The 16,281-nt window shown below is 43.4% G+C and overlaps 2 protein-coding genes and 1 long non-coding RNA gene across 6 annotated transcripts; 2 read left to right on the plus strand and 1 right to left on the minus strand.

The window, feature by feature from the left end:
• Nucleotides 1-343: 343 nt before the first annotated feature.
• Nucleotides 344-4,344, plus strand: si:dkey-30c15.13 (uncharacterized protein LOC558731 homolog). Of its 2 annotated transcripts, XM_061774881.1 has the most exons (7): nucleotides 344-448; nucleotides 668-820; nucleotides 1,480-1,590; nucleotides 1,662-1,718; nucleotides 3,426-3,536; nucleotides 3,619-3,771; nucleotides 3,840-4,344. In XM_061774881.1, the coding sequence occupies exons 2-7, from the start codon at nucleotides 668-670 to the stop codon at nucleotides 3,891-3,893; spliced, it is 639 nt and encodes a 212-aa protein (XP_061630865.1). In that variant the 5' UTR covers nucleotides 344-448; the 3' UTR covers nucleotides 3,894-4,344. The 2 variants fall into 2 exon arrangements, with proteins under 2 accessions (XP_061630865.1, XP_061630866.1); XM_061774882.1 differs by lacking the exon at nucleotides 3,840-4,344 and having other exon boundaries at nucleotides 3,458-3,758.
• A 295-nt stretch (nucleotides 4,345-4,639) lies between these two features.
• LOC133478619 (lactose-binding lectin l-2-like) lies at nucleotides 4,640-7,127 on the plus strand. 3 transcript variants are annotated; one of them, XM_061774885.1, is made up of 8 exons: nucleotides 4,640-4,824; nucleotides 5,313-5,337; nucleotides 5,488-5,550; nucleotides 5,682-5,709; nucleotides 5,831-5,916; nucleotides 6,054-6,185; nucleotides 6,663-6,780; nucleotides 6,857-7,127. In XM_061774885.1, exons 3-8 carry the CDS (start codon nucleotides 5,488-5,490, stop codon nucleotides 6,928-6,930), a joined length of 501 nt encoding a protein of 166 aa, XP_061630869.1. In that variant the 5' UTR covers nucleotides 4,640-4,824; nucleotides 5,313-5,337; the 3' UTR covers nucleotides 6,931-7,127. The 3 variants fall into 3 exon arrangements, with proteins under 3 accessions (XP_061630869.1, XP_061630868.1, XP_061630867.1); XM_061774884.1 differs by having other exon boundaries at nucleotides 4,641-4,824; nucleotides 5,195-5,337; XM_061774883.1 differs by having other exon boundaries at nucleotides 4,641-5,337.
• Nucleotides 6,177-14,100, minus strand: LOC133478620 (uncharacterized). Its single transcript, XR_009788723.1, has 3 exons — nucleotides 13,552-14,100; nucleotides 13,112-13,262; nucleotides 6,177-6,348 (listed from the first exon to the last, which is right to left on the minus strand). It is a non-coding gene; the product is annotated as an uncharacterized LOC133478620 (long non-coding RNA).
• Between the last annotated feature and the right edge of the window lie 2,181 nt (nucleotides 14,101-16,281).

Here is a 16,281-nt window from a genome sequence, read left to right on the forward strand (position 1 = left end):
CACCCTTTGGAGAAATGTTTTGGAGCGGAAACAGGAAGGTGTTTACAGGGTGATGCTGTCACCTTGTGACAAAAGCTACAGAAAAAGAAAATGCTTGCCCACTGAGTTTAAGTCTTGTGAAATAAGCTAAAATCTGAGCATGGTTTGTCTCTGTGATGCAAGCATACAGGGAAGTTACGTAACTACTGGGTAATAAAAAATGAATAAGTAAAAAAAGCATAAATCAGGTAAGATTGAGATTTTGCCTTAAAAAAGAAATAGAATATAAAGTGAAAGTAAATGACAGTGGAATAATTTCCTCTATGGTGGACATTAACCTTCTTTATTGCTTTATGCTCAAAAGTGAACTTTGAACTTGGATCTGCCTCAAAGTCTTGAGTTTAAAGACTTTGTGTGTTGTCATGAGTGAACACGGAGGAACCAAGTGACTTCACACGTGTCGTTGAAGGTACGCAGCAGCAGTATGAAAATATATAGATGTTTTTATAATATTTGCAAACAATAGGCACTAGGGTACTTCGGGGGAACACAAGTGTATATGACCTGACCTGAACTGAAAACGATGACAAAAATATGTTGTGACACTGGTTGGCCAGATATTTCCCAAAACGTGGAGGTAGTCTATTAACTACAGATTTGGCCTTGATGTTCTTGAACTGCATAACAGATGAGAGAGAACATGTTCCAGGAGGGTTTGTACCAAGTGTACTTTAAAGAGCACCCACAGACAACGAGGCCCGCCGCACAGGGGGACCTGCACCACGCCAGGATTCATCGCTGGTTCTCTTCAGTGGTAAACACCAGGCTGCTGGTCAGCGGGGTGAGTCCCTCTTCTGGTGTGGGTTACGGCGGTCCCCAACCTTAATTGCGCCACGGACTGGTGTCACGTAAAGCAATAATTTGACCGAGTGGCACAGAAACAAATAAAAATGAATACAGTGGTGCATACAAGGTTAATTCGTTCCGTGAACACACCCGTAATGCAAAATACGTATCTCAAATCATCTTTCTCCATTGAAATGAATGGAAATGCCATTAATCCGCTCCAGCCTCCCTCCAAAAAAGAAAGATTTGTGTGGTTGTGTTTTTAATAAGGAAACATAGCACTCTATAATATTATACTTTATAAAACTACCGTACCGTACCACTACCGTATCACGTGACCAAAACGAGGGGTTCAACTTGTTTACAGAGGCTCGGGCAGATGCACCTAATTTCCAAAATGCAACTTCTTTCAGACTCTCATCAATCCATCCATTTTCTGAGCCGCTTATCCTCACAAGGGTCGCGGGAGCGCTGGAGCGTATCCCAGCTATCTTCGGGCAGCAGGCGGGGTACACCCTGAACTGGTTGCCAGCCAACCATCAATTCATATTTTCTGTCCAGTCTGTCTGTTTGGCCCGCTACCAAATGCCCAATGGATCAGTAGGAACCACCGTTGTACACGATGATGAAGTTTGATGGTGTGTTTGCGCTCAGGTGGTGCAGTTCCTCAGCGGCGCGGTCTGCGTGCTGACCACTGTGTGCCACGCATGCGTGAGCTACGACTGCTCCGTCGCCATGACGACGTCGGTGTGGTCCAGCCTACTTGTGAGTCGGCATAACATTGCGCTAACTGCGTGGCCCCAGTGGACGTAATGGTTTTTTCATTGTTGTTACAGTTTATGGCTGCTGGATGTGTGGCGGTAGAAGTTCAGAGGAAGCCCAATAAACTCAAGGCAAGTGTTTAATTTAATACAGTCCTACCTGTATGACATTATGTGCAGTGTTACATTGAATTTAATTCGTTAAGTGAGCAAGCTCTTAACTTGCTTGAAATAAGGAATCCCTTCCAGACGTGGTATTTTGCGACGTTTTTAATAAAGAAAAATAGTACTGTATTGTATAAAAACAATGACACTAAACTTAAAGTAATAATATCATTTTATAAAGTGAAATTAATTACTGTACATACTGTCGGATTTGTGTGTTGGATGTGTGCCTTTAAGGGTGTGGCCTAATGTGTGATGTCAGGAGCTGGTGTCGGTGTGTGAGTTGTGGACTGCAGCAGCTCCTTGCGAGTGCTCTCATTTTGTATTGACTGTTTGTCCTGTTCAAAAAAATGACTGAAATTGCATCGGTGACTGTGGCTCTCCTTGCCCACAAGTGAGGTCATTACAGTACCTTAATTGCTGCATTTTTTTCATTGCTTCAAATGTGTGGCGGCGTATCTGAAGTTGGCTTGTTCCTCAACTTTTGCTTTACAACACAAGCAAAAAATACGCTGTCAGCCGATAACTTGTAAGTCAAGGTACTACGGTATTACATTTTTTACAGACCAAATTGATTATTTAAAACTTTCAAACTTCTTTTTACTATATTAATTGTTATATTTGTTGATTTATTATTGTCTTTTCATTTATCTATAAAATAATCGTGGAGTGTTGTGCTTTTTAGCCAACAGGCTACTTCCCGGGTCAAGAAAGGATGATGTATAATGCAAGGAACATGCCGAATTTGTATTCCTAGACAGCGAATGGTTGTATTTAACTCCCCCAAATTTAATTGGGAGTTAAATGGAACTATTCCCCCTGTCTATATTAAACTTGATATACTAATATATCAGTTTATAGACAGTAAACTTTTATGAAACTTTGATTATTTTAAAAATCCATTCATCTGTCGATTATTTTTTTCCCCGATGAATCGGAATTAAAAACAACTTTTGAATTTCCATCCCTTTATTAAAAAACAGGACTATTTCAAATAGACGGTGCCGAAAATTCTGTTACTAGTTTGGGCCACGACGTCAGAAAAAAGGCAAAAATGTTGACTATTGTTTTCCAAAGTAAAAGCAGATGTTTGCAAATGGCAAATCTTTTGATGAAAGAGAATCGGGCTGCTTTCAGGGAGGACTACAGAAATCAGAGAATATTTACTGTCTTAATCTCTAAATAATTAAGCGAATATCCAAAAAGTTATCAATTAATTTGATAATTGGTTAGTTGTTGATTAATCGGCGGCACGGTGGACGACTGGTTAGAGCGTCAGGCTCACAGTTCTGAGGACCGGGGTTCAAGCCCCGGCCCCGCCTGTGTGGAGTTTGCATGTTCTCCCCGTGCCTGCGTGGGTTTTCTCCGGGCACTCCGGTTTCCTCCCAGATCCCAAAAATATGCATGAATTGAAGACTCTAAATTGCCCGTAGGTGTGAATGGGAGTACGAATGGTTGCTTGTTTGTATGTGCCCTGCGATTGGCTGGCAACCAGTTCAGGGTGTACCCCGCCTCCTGCCCAATGATAGCTGGGATAGGCTCCAGCACGCCGGCGACACAAGTGAGGAGAAGCGGCTCAGAAAATGGATGGATGGATGTTGATTAATCGATTAACTGTCGCACCTCTAAAACGATGTGCTCGTGTCGTGTGTATTGTGCATGAACTCTTTGCAGATCATCATTCTTATGGTTGTTCACCTCCTCAGCCTGCTAATTGGTTTCTCCCTGCTGTTAGCCTACTGCCTCTCATCTCAGCGGCCTCTCGCACTCAACACGACAAAACAGGCGAGTCAATTGAAATAATGTCTTACACTCGTTTTCTAAAAGTCAGTATACGTGTGAGTCACCGCTGCTTCCGCCTTCACAGCTTGTCGGCTCGTACGTGGCGAAGAGCAGCGCCGTAGCCTTCACTTTCCTGTGTCTGCTGCTCTCTCTCTTTATCGTCTTATTGTCGTGGAGAGGCCTCCGGCGCTACGGTAGTGGTACGGTCCACGTTCGTGGGTACGACCGTGTCGCGCAGGTGAGAAATGTGCTTACGTCACTTCCGGTCCAAGCCAAACACTTGGCTCACTCTTGTCTATATAACAGGAGCCAGGTGACGACGACATTGGGCCTTTAATGGTGCACGTGGACTCAGTGTGAATCTTTATCTATCTATCTATCTATCTATCTATCGTGAAACTGCGAATAATTAACAGCCATTGTAGTTACATTTTTTTCCTCATTTTTTTTTAACCCCAAAATCTTGAATAAGTGGGGATAAACTGCCACTAAGCATTTTCGGGGTGGGTTCCCCGCCAAAAAATCACAAAAATAAAAGGAAAACAATTGAAAAAGAAATGGTGCCAAACCGCAAGTATGTGGGGGTTCACTGTACACTCTGTTTTTTTCCTCCCAGGCAGACATATTGCGTGTAACAGGACCATGTTTTTATGTCTACAATATCGTCTTGGTGGTGTTTATGGCGTTGCCTGGGGCTTCACTGTTTTTGTTTTTTTGGTTTTATATGATATACAATCATGATGTTTGGAGCACTTTGTGAACATGTCTTTTTAATGGTGTTATATCAATAAAGTTGTTATTATTCTTCTTATTACACTGTTTCATCTGTCTTCTTTTACCCAGCTGTGTGGGAGAATGCTAGGGGACACCAAAATACTACATTCACTGCCATTGATGGCTTTAGAAGTCAAATATCGATGTTAGCTGAGAGGGCTGGCAGTGAATGAGTTTTAAGATCGTCCAGACAAACCAGTCTGATCTGTTCGCTCATCAGTTGTTTGATGCACTGAATGGCGACATGCACAGCATAATTGTGTAAATTGTGCAATTACTCAACAATGAGGAACTAGAGAGACAAGATGTTTTTTTACCCTTGCTAAGGGGAAGCTAACAGATGGAAAATAGGATTGGGCTGACACTTAACCTTGATGCACTCCGCTACTTCTAAAAGAGGATGTCGTCAGAGACTCTTAAAAGAAAATTGTCAGTGCCGGCAACGATGTTTTAAATCGTTGAGTGGCCCTTTGAAGAGGGATCTGGTATCGTCTGATAAGTAGTTTCTTGTTTGTTCGTAAGTCATAAGTACAGGGGGTCCTCAGTTTCCGATGGTCCTGACAGACCCGGCTTCGAGGTTACAAACAATAGCAATATACTATACGGGTTTTGTGCAGCGGCATAACAGTATGTACATGAACATTGCACAAGAGTGCACACTCAGTTACTTACAGTTCATGTTTTTCATTTGTTTTATATTTTTTCATTCAAATATTTACTGAAATCATGACTACGTACAAATTTAGTTTTTGTTTTTCCCACCGCCATAAACATTTTTCATCTTTATTTATTAGTATCTGAGTAAGGTTGTCAGAGACTCACTTTGTTCCCAAAATCTGTATGGCTAAGACAAAACAGTGATGAAAGTTGTTCTACTTCATTCTTAGGTTACATTCTTAACTTAAAGTTATTTCCTTGTTGCGGGGCGTCGTCTGTCTACACATTCAACATTCCATCATTGTCGACCTAATGTACGTATATAAAGTTGCTTGTCGTCGTCCTCAGCATTAAGCACTTCACGACTGCAAAGGTAATGTCACAGAACTTTCCACTCTACTTTTGAAACTCAATTCTATGACTTTTTCAACGTTAACTGCATTTTTGTTTCACATGGTCAGATATAAATGGAATACTTAAAATTCATTGTTAGAAATGTAAAAAGAAATCTTTCATTGCATAGATGGCATTTGCCCTTCGCTTGTTGTTCCTCCTTTGTGGGATTGGTGGACTCGTAACTGGAGCTGTAAGTCAAAATCTCACATACACACAAAAATACAAAAATAAAAATTCACTTTGGTGCTTGATGTACTTGTGTATTTATTTGTGTCAACGCTCTACAGTCCGATTTTAACAATGTGCTTTTTTTTCCCACAGTGGTCTTTGTCTATGGTTCATTGGAAAGGTACTCGTTAAAATTAACGATTTCTTAAGTTTTGTCAGCATCGACACCAGGTTTGATTGACATCTCTCCCCCCAACCCCCCCCCCCCCAAAAAAAAAAAAAAAACTACAATTATGTTGCAGTCAATAACTGTCCTAATGGCTGGACTGAGTTGAACTGTAACTGTTACATCTACCAACGTGAAGAAAGGACCTTCTCAGATGCAGAGGTATGGAAGACAATAGTTGGGATGTAGTTCTATGACAATCAGTGATCCATTTGTCTGTTGATTGAGCACTTTAATATCTTTCCAACTGTGTGACAGATCTGAAAGAGTGTTATCAACTTTTTACTCTTCTCCATCAGTCCGTCTGCAACATTCTTGGTGGTAATTTGGTCTCCCTCCACAATCCGCTGGAAAACGCATTTGTTCTTGAACTGGCTCGAGCGGGTGATAATGATGACCAATTCTGGATTGGATACAGTGATGTAGTTGAGGTGAAACATTGTGACCAGTCCAAATGTTATGATTGAATCCCATCACTTGTGTTCAGTAGAAGTATTTTTTGCCACATAGAATGTTTTGTGTCCTCCAGCCTCAATTTCTTCAAGGAAGACGGTGTAGTGTTGAGAGTCGTCAGCGTAGCAGGGTTAAGACTTCCTGAGGGGACAACAGATTGGAACATATCATTTAACCCTACCTAGATCTTGACATTTGTCGAATATCCGACGGAAAAACTATAGTTCAACTTAAGTCCACTTTTCTTTCAGGATAAATTGTACATTTTTTCACACTCCAATCAGCCGACCTCGCCCTCCACACTCCTACCTTGAAATCCAGTTTGACGCCAGGCGTCATTTGGACGATGATTCAAATACAAACACAATCGAGATGTGACCAACAAACAGCAGATGCAAATCCAAGCAGTCGTTATCTTTAGGTGTGACTCATTCAAATGTGACTTTGTCTTCCAGGCTGATACCTTCATATGGACTGATGGCTCAGCGCAGGATTTCACAAACTATGATCCTAATGCTACTCCTGCAGAGCCTAATCCCGCTACTGGTGATTGTATCGAGCTTTTTGAGACTGGTAAGTAAAATCAGTGATTAAAGTTTGCTAAGAACACAATGCTGTTATACTTAATGGTACTTTATACTTTTTAAAGACGGATTTTGGCTAACAGTGGACTGCACAAATGAGAATGCATATGTTTGCATCAGAGAAGTGTACAGAGGATAATCGATCCTCTTACCATCCCTATCTTCTGTCACAGTGGAGTTCCCGAACCATGATGACTCAGTGAGAAAATATTTGCATTCCTAGATTTACTTTCATCTCTTCTTTTCTCCAAGCAAATGCTTAATTATTATTGACAACAAATTTGGAATGTCAAAAAGCATCTCTCTGGTAAATGAAGGAATCTGTCTGCATCAAAATATGTCCGTGTCTTTTTTTTTTTTCTTCAGACACTCCATTTTAAACTTGCAAAACCAGTCCATTTGTTTTTTGCTCTAAACTTATGAAAATGAAATATCATTGTACTGAGGATGCAACAATAATGCATGATCATCAATGACCACAACGCAAACCACTATTAAAGGCCTTTCCACGCTAAAGAAATAATTATTCGTGCCAAGAATGTGTCCAAACACAAACAAGTAATTTCCCTTTTGTCACATCAGTGCACAAACAAAAGAGGAATACAACTTAAAAACGAACCACTTTGTGCCATGGACATGCATTTTACTCTTCATAATGCAGTCATCATGTCAACCAAAAATAAGTATTTTTCATTTGAATTTTATTTGGGCAACTTAAACGACTATTCCAATTGCATCAGCCATACTGCAAAAAAGAGAAATTTTGAAATTAAGGTGAGTAATTTCATTGATTGTCAACTCGGTGACAGTCCCAGATTAGTGGTACTTGAACTACAAATATTGTCAAATTAAAGTTTTAAAGGATACCTTCTATTTTATGATGACATTGAGTGACAATATAAGATTTTCAGCAGAATTGTATACCTTTCATTCCAAAATGTCACCTCACGACAGTCACTGCATGACAATATCATTTATATTTTAACCGTTCTTAAAATGTCTGCTTGAAGGATTCAGCGCTGCTGGCAGTTGTTATGATGAAAAAAAATTACATATATTCTTATTTAGATTTTTCCGCTACAGTACAGAGGCTTACCAAGTTCCCGCAAGGGATCATATTAGGTAAGCGACAGGAAGTGAAGCTGCCACACGCTTTAGCCACTAGTTTACTCTGTAAACAACTACACTGCGGCTCAGGCTCTGGCTAGTGGATGTCATGATGGCCAATATGTATTTGGCAGTACATTGAACTCGTTTGAAATGATTTTTGAAAATATTATACGCTATACATGTATCGTCAGAAGCTATTTTGAAACAAAACATGCCTCCAGCCCAACAGCGCCCCAGAGAAAACCTGTAGCAACAGGGTAATTGCTCACAGATTATAACGTTTTAAATATTTCAAATACATAACATTGACAACAGAAGTTTTCCATAAGGACCGGGAGTGGCAGGCATAGCGGCGCTCGTTCTGAAGTGCGGTGGCGCAATGGCGAGAAGAGAGAAGGTGGAGACGTTCAAAACAGACTGGACGGCGTCTACATGGGCCCAGCAAACACTTTCTCTGGGTTCCAATCTTAGATGCGCTAAACTGACCGCTTACAAGTGGACAAGAGTGCAGATGAACTTTGCGAGCAGCGGCAAACGCGACGCGCAAACAAAGTGGCCGTCATAAGCAACAGCTCTCACCACCTGTTAGAGAAGACAAGCCGAAATAAAAACGCTTTCTTTTCATGGCCCAGAATAGTTGACAGCTTGGTTTACTTTAGCTAAAAACAGCATTGACTTTGCCTAACATTACCCTCAAAGGCTAGATAGCGGTTAGCATAGTGGGAGTCAGCTGCCATTCCAGAAATCAAAGAATCCAACATTTCATATATTATGTTATATTTAAACATGTTTAAAGGGCCTTTCAGAGCAGCTTATGAAGAAACTGAGAATAAAAATGATAAGTACATGTTCCCCCCCAAAATTGTGTTCTGTCATTATTTGCAGTGTTTATTAGTGGGCCAGCCCTCCCGCCAATATCAAATATCTGCGATATCATTGATGCCCACCCCAAAATGTTTGCAACTGCCTAGAGATGCCCCAAATTGGTGGCAAAGCAACATCTTTACAAATGGCTAAGCCCGAGCACAAAAAGGGTGAAATAATTCAGAATACCCCCCCCCCCCAAAAAAAATCTGCAAATAGTGTAAGGACAGGGCCCTGTATAATCGAGCTAGAAACCAGCTGACCAAAGAAATTAACATTGCAAAGAGGATCTATACAGCAAAGTTGGAAAAACAGTTTAGCGCAAACGACTCTAAATCAGTCTGGCATGCATTCCAGTCGCTGACTAATTACAAGCGACGATCCCCCCAAGCTGAGAACAATAGCACACTAGCCAACGACTTGAATACCTTCTACTGCAGATTTGAAAAGGACAGTTTCACACCACACACCAACCCGGCCGCACCCGCGACCACAATCACACCTCTGACCTGTGTGTTAACCATCCATGAACAGGATGTGAGACGCATCTTCAAACAACAAAAGATTAACAAAGCGGCAGGCCCGGACCACGTGTCCCCATCCTGCCTCAAAGTCTGCGCGGACCAGCTCGCGCCAGTCTTCACTCAGATCTTCAACAGATCACTGGAAATGTGCAAAGTTCCATCCTGCTTCAAACGCTCCACCATCATCCCAGTCCCCAAGAAACCTGCAATCTCGGGTCTGAATGACTACAGGCCTGTCGCTTTGACATCTGTGGTCATGAAGTCCTTTGAACGTCTTGTGCTGGACCACCTCAAGAGTGTCACAGGTCCCCTGCTGGACCCCCTGCAGTTTGCCTACCAAGCGAACAGATCTGCGGATGATGCAGTCAACATGGGACTGCACTTCATCCTAGAACACCTCGACAGTGCAGGGACCTACGCGAGGATCCTGTTCGTGGACTTCAGCTCAGCGTTCAACACCATCATCCCTGAACTCCTTTCATCCAAGCTTCTCCAGCTCAGCGTCTCACCTGCCATCTGCCAGTGGATTTACAGCTTTCTGACGGGCAGGACACAGCAGGTCAGGCTGGGGGAGGCCACCTCATCCACACGCAGCATCAGCACTGGGGCGCCCCAAGGTTGTGTCCTCTCTCCGCTGCTCTTCTCTCTCTACACGAACGACTGCACCTCAGCGAACCCGACTGTCAAACTCCTGAAGTTTGCAGATGACACCACTGTCATCGGCCTCATCAAGGACGGTGACGAGTCTGCATATCGACAGGAAGCGGAGCGGCTGGAGCTGTGGTGCGGCCGACACAACCTGGAGCTGAACACGCTCAAGACTGTAGAGATGATCGTGGACTTCAGGAGGCATCCTTCGCCACAGCTGCCCCTCACGCTGTCCAGCTGCCTTGTGTCAACCGTCGAGACCTTCAAGTTCCTGGGAATTACAATCTCCCAGGACCTGAAGTGGGCGACCAACATCAACTCCGCCCTCAAAAAGGCCCAGCAGAGGATGTACTTCCTGCGGCTTCTGAGAAAGCATGGCCTGCCACCGGAGCTGCTGAGACAGTTCTACACAGCGGTCATCGAATCAGTCCTGTGTTCTTCCATCACAGTCTGGTTTGGTGCTGCTACAAAAAAGGACAAACTCCGACTGCAACGGACAATCAAAACTGCTGAAAGGATTGTCGGTACCCCCCTACCCACCCTTGAGGACTTGCACGCTGCCAGAACTAAGACAAGGGCGTGCAAAATCCTCTCGGACCCTCCCCACCCTGGTCACCAGCTCTTCCAGCTCCTTCCCTCAGGTAGGCGCTACCGATCAATGCAAACTAGAACTAGTAGACATTCCAACAGCTTCTTCCCTCTTGCAATCAACTTCTTGAACAGCTAACTTACAATTCCATTACAACAAGCTGGCAATTTTTTGACTTGAGTTCGTTGTCACATTTCTGTATTATGTATTACTCGTGCACTCACTGTAGTTGTCTCGCCGTGCTGCACTATTTGCATATAGTGGCCACTCATGCCAGAGTAGTATCTGCTCCATTTGCACACTGATTGAGGAGTATCTGTAACATTTGCACAACCATTGTCCCAGATTATCGCAGTACTCGTCACTTTAAACCGCATACACTCCTTGAAGTCTCAGTGCCCTTTGCACAATGGTCATTGCACCGGACTATTGCGATATTAGCCATTCGAACTGAGGACTCTGCATCTTTTTGCACAATTGTTGTTTGTTGTTGTTTTTTGTTAATGTCTTTATGTCTCCAAAGTGTTCTGTAAATTGACTGTCTGTTGTACTAGAGCGGCTCCAACTACCGGAGACAAATTCCTTGTGTGTTTTGGACATACTTGGCAAATAAAGATGATTCTGATTCTGATTCTGATTCTGATTTGGCAGTATACTATTCACTGTATCGTAAAACTAAATACAACCACAACATTTCACTTCAAACTCTGTACTTATCTCATCTTTTTAGGAGAAATCCTTACCTAATATGTTCTGGGTGGGAACACGGTATGGACCAAATAAAAATACATGAACCGGGACACCCCAAGTAAGAAAATCAATCAGTCAAGCGATCTATGCAGATGTAATACGCAATGCGACCAGGCGATGGCGACATTGCAACAGTTTAGATTAAAAAAAAAAAACAAAAACAAACAATGCACTTCAACTTTTAGATGTTTAAAATGTTTAGTTTTACTTTATTTGTAATGTACATATTTTTGCAACCATTTTATAAAACAAAACAACGAAATACTGTACCACCTTAATTAAGTGAAAAAAGGAGTAGGCCTAGTATTTTCATAGTTCATAATTTTGACATTTCAAAAAATCAGTTTGTGAGATTTAAAAAGTATATGTAGTATGTACGCATACTTCCTAATAAGTAAAAATATTATTTTTAAATTATTTTCTTAATTAATATTTATACAAATTACGTGATTATATAATATTATCAGTAACATATCAATATATTCTTAATTTATATTATTAATACTTTGTTTCCATTTTGAGAGATATGTTTAATTAATATATAGTACTTCCAATTAATAGAAAATAACATATTAATAATAATAATATTACTCATTGCAGTGCCTTAAGAATAAATTATACTGATAAAAAAATACTATTATTGTTATATTACTATTCTTAGATTTTGTTTATTAATTACATATGTAAATTTAATTATTGCATGTAAATACTCTGAAGACAATTTTAATGTAATGTGTTTTTGTCAACATTTAAAATTGTTTGTTTGTTGTGTGTTATTTCAGACTGTAAGAAAAGAAAGAAAAAAATCTTTTCCAATGGAGGACATCATCTTTCTGAAACTTCGTGGATGGCTCTTTAAAACAGAATGTTTCACTCAGACTCTCACAAGAGCATTAAAAACTGCTCGCGCGCACACATAAATGTAAAACAAAAACAAAACAAAAAAGCCATGTGTGTTTTAACACTTTCCAGCTGTTGGCGGCTTCGTGAGAGAAAAATGGGAACATGAAGACAAAATAGGGAGTGGACACTTTGGGACTCACGGCCTAATGTCGAGTATACAACAGAGCCATAATACTAATACTACGGAGAAACACAAACAACAAGTAAACAATAACGATAAAGGTCATTTTTCAGTGTATGTCCATGAGTGGGGCATTTCAGTTTGATAACATTTACATTTCTCGGTTAATGTTCCTTAAAACACATTCACTGCCATTGACGGCTGTAGAAGTCAAATATCCATGTTAACTGGGAAGGCTGGCAGTGAATGAGTTTTAAGGCTGCCGCGCACCCAGCGACACGGCCGAACCCGACTGAACTATCGCTCAAGTCTGCGTGGTTTGCCAGCTAGCTGTTTTCACGAGTGGCCGATTAGTAGGCCTCTGGTTTTTCCTCGATTCAAAATTTTAATCGCCGGCGTAGCGTCACAGTTTACGGCCAATCAAAAGGTGCATAAAAGTCACGCTGAAAATGCAGTTCCAGGTTTTAAGCCAGCAAAGGGCTGATGCGCCACCCTCTAACCATATGAATAGAGTGCAAAAAGCATCAACTATTTTGTTTTACATCACCATCACCATGTGACTGACTCAAGTGCAGCTGCCCTTGAAGCTCGCGACACGCAGCAGCTGCTGCTGACTCACGCGTCGGTCATTGGGAGGGAACCGCAGAAAGCGCTCCTCCATTGTGTGCGGGGCGGAAATGATTCCAATCAGGTTGTCATGACAACACATGAACATGTTCACAGGAAGGGATGCAATTAAAGGCATGAATCGCTCCATGACCGGAAAGACAGCACTGCGCTGACAGCGCAAACACGGACGGACTTTACTGACCTGCGCATGCTTTCTCCTTTCTCTATGGCTCAGTCGACCTGCGCGCTGTCCATAAATGGGCCTGCCCGTTGGCAGGTAAAATACGTCATTTCCACTACATCATTTTAGAGCGCCACCAAGTGATCCAGCGCAGGAATGTATAGGATAGCCACTAAATATAAAAAAAAAAATATTCAAAAATATAGCAAGATGTGTCAGAAGCTGACAGGTTTAATCAGCATTAATCTGCAAAGGATTCATAAGATGGCGCCTACCAGTGTGGTCGCCTCGGTAACGCGCTCTCTAGTATTGTCTTTGTTTTTGTGTTTTTCGTCCGTCTTTGGAGACCTTACACGACTCACTTACACAAGGGGAGACCTGCTAACCATCAAGGAGTCTACTCCGGACTTTCTGTCACCAACTTTCGAATACCCGCTCAGTTTTTTCCCCGAGTTACTCACCGGAGCGGCGTCCGCGGTTTTCGGCGCATGAAGACGGAAGCGGCGCCACAGAGGGAAGCGAGCCGGCATTCAGGTGAAACTCCGCAAGAGAGGACACAGATTGGCGTTCCCGTCGATCCACCTCGCGAATGTACGCTCCCTACCCAACAAAATGGACGAGCTTCATCTTCTGTTAAAGACCAGGAAAGACTTCGGACGTTCCGCGGCCATGTGCTTCACGGAGACCTGGCTTTGCTATGCTGTACCTGATGGCGGCGTCATGCTCCCCGGCTTCCACATTCATCGGGCGGACCGCGACATGGAATCATTGGGGAAAACAAAGGGCGGCGGGATATGCCTCTATATCAACGAAAAATGGTGTATGGACGTCACGGTGCTCAGCACACACTGCAGCCCGCATTTGGAGTCGCTATTCTTAAACTGTAAACCTTTCTACTCGCCACGTGAGTTCGCATCATTCATACTGGCTGGAGTCTATATAACGCCACAAGCTAACACGAACGCCGCATTGCTTACGCTCGCCGATCAAGTCAACGAAATTGAAAAAAAACACCCCGACTCACCCCTCATTATTCTTGGGGACTTTAACAAAGCTAAACTCAACCACGAACTCCCTAAATACAAGCAGCACATCGACTGTCCTACCAGGGAAAATAATACTTTAGACCACTGCTACACTACGGTAAAAAACGCATACCGTGCTATACCTCGTGCAGCCCTGGGCTCGTCTGATCACTGCTTAATTCACTTAATACTGACGTACAGGCAAGAACTTAAATGTGCGAAGCCTACAGTGAAAACAGTCAAAAAGTGGACAAATGAAGCCAAGATGGAACTTCAAAGCTGTTTAGACTGCACAGACTGGAGTGTCTTTGAAAATTCAGCTGGCAGCCTGGATGAATATACGGACACTGTCACATCCTATATCAGTTTCTGTGAAGAGGTCTGTGTACCAACAAAATCATTTCGCACATTCAACAACAATAAGCTGTGGTTCACTGCTAAACTTAAGCAGCTTCGCCAAGCTAAGGAGGATGCATATCAGAACGGGAACAGGGCCCTGTATAATCGAGCTAGAAACCAGCTGACTAAAGAAATTAACATTGCAAAGAGGATCTATACAGCAAAGTTGGAAAATAAGTTTAGCGCAAACGACTCTAAATCAGTCTGGCATGCATTCCAATCGCTGACTAATTACAAGCGACGATCCCCCCAAGCTGAGAACAATAGCACACTAGCCAACGACTTGAATACCTTCTACTGCAGATTTGAAAAGGACACTTTCACACCACACACCCACTCGGCCGCACCCGCGACCACAATCACACCTCTGACCTCTGCGTTAACCATCCATGAACAGGATGTGAGACGCATCTTCAAACAACAAAAGATTAACAAAGCGGCAGGCCCGGACCACGTGTCCCCATCCTGCCTCAAAGTCTGCGCGGACCAGCTTGCTCCAGTCTTCACTCAGATCTTCAATAGATCTATGGAACTGTGCGAAGTACCATCCTGTTTCAAACGCTCCACCATCATTCCAGTCCCCAAGAAACCTGCAATCTCGGGTCTGAATGACTACAGGCCTGTCGCTTTGACATCTGTAGTCATGAAGTCCTTTGAACGTCTCGTGCTGGACCACCTCAAGAGTGTCACAGGTCCCCTGCTGGACCCCCTGCAGTTTGCCTACCAAGCGAACAGATCTGCGGATGATGCAGTCAACATGGGACTGCACTTCATCCTAGAACACCTCGACAGTGCAGGGACCTACGCGAGGATCCTGTTCGTGGACTTCAGCTCAGCGTTCAACACCATCATCCCTGAACTCCTTTCATCCAAGCTTCTCCAGCTCAGCGTCTCACCTGCCATCTGCCAGTGGATTTACAGCTTTCTGATGGGGAGGACACAGCAGGTCAGGCTGGGGGAGGCCACCTCATCCACACGCAGCATCAGCACTGGGACGCCCCAAGGTTGTGTCCTCTCTCCGCTGCTCTTCTCTCTCTACACGAACAACGGCACCTCAGCGAACCCGACTGTCAAACTCCTGAAGTTTGCAGATGACACCACTGTCATCGGCCTCATCAAGGACGGTGACGAGTCTGCATATCGACAGGAAGCGGAGCGGCTGGAGCTGTGGTGCGGCCGACACAACCTGGAGCTGAACACGCTCAAGACTGTAGAGATGATCGTGGACTTCAGGAGCCATCCTTCGCCACAGCTGCCCCTCACGTTGTCCAGTTGCCTTGTGTCAACCGTCGAGACCTTCAAGTTCCTGGGAATTACAATCTCCCAGGACCTGAAGTGGGCGACCAACATCAACTCCGTCCTCAAAAAGGCCCAGCAGAGGATGGACTTCCTGCGGCTTCTGAGGAAGCACGGCCTGCCACCGGAGCTGCTGAGACAGTTCTACACAGCGGTCATCGAATCAGTCCTGTGTTCTTCCATCACAGTCTGGTTTGGTGCTGCTACAAAAAAGGACAAACTCCGACTGCAACGGACAATCAAAACTGCTGAAAGGATTGTCGGTACCCCCCTACCGACCCTTGAGGACTTGCACGCTGCCAGAACTAAGACAAGGGCGTGCAAAATCCTCTCGGACCCTCCCCACCCCGGTCACCAGCTCGTCCAGCTCCTTCCCTCAGGTAGGCGCTCCCGATCAATGCAAACTAGAACTAGTAGACATTCCAACAGCTTCTTCCCTCTTGCAATCAACTTCTTAAACAGCTAACCTAT

The sequence above is a fragment of the Phyllopteryx taeniolatus genome, chromosome 5, assembly GCF_024500385.1.
Source record: "Phyllopteryx taeniolatus isolate TA_2022b chromosome 5, UOR_Ptae_1.2, whole genome shotgun sequence".
In the NCBI taxonomy this organism is placed as follows: Eukaryota; Metazoa; Chordata; class Actinopteri; order Syngnathiformes; family Syngnathidae; genus Phyllopteryx; species Phyllopteryx taeniolatus.

What these genes read in the sequence shown, in the direction of transcription:
- LOC133478619 (XM_061774885.1), top strand. Translation starts at nt 5,488, where the DNA reads ATGGCATTTGCCCTTCGCTTGTTGTTCCTCCTTTGTGGGATTGGTGGA. An exon ending in GTGGACTCGTAACTGGAGCT is followed by an intron (nt 5,551 to 5,681) that starts GTAAGTCAAAAT and finishes TTTTTCCCACAG; the next exon opens with TGGTCTTTGTCTATGGTTCA. An exon ending in TATCGAGCTTTTTGAGACTG is followed by an intron (nt 6,781 to 6,856) that starts GTAAGTAAAATC and finishes TACTTTTTAAAG; the next exon opens with ACGGATTTTGGCTAACAGTG.
- si:dkey-30c15.13 (XM_061774881.1), top strand. Translation starts at nt 668, where the DNA reads ATGAGAGAGAACATGTTCCAGGAGGGTTTGTACCAAGTGTACTTTAAA. An exon ending in GGAAGCCCAATAAACTCAAG is followed by an intron (nt 1,719 to 3,425) that starts GCAAGTGTTTAA and finishes AACTCTTTGCAG; the next exon opens with ATCATCATTCTTATGGTTGT. An exon ending in GGTACGACCGTGTCGCGCAG is followed by an intron (nt 3,772 to 3,839) that starts GTGAGAAATGTG and finishes TCTATATAACAG; the next exon opens with GAGCCAGGTGACGACGACAT.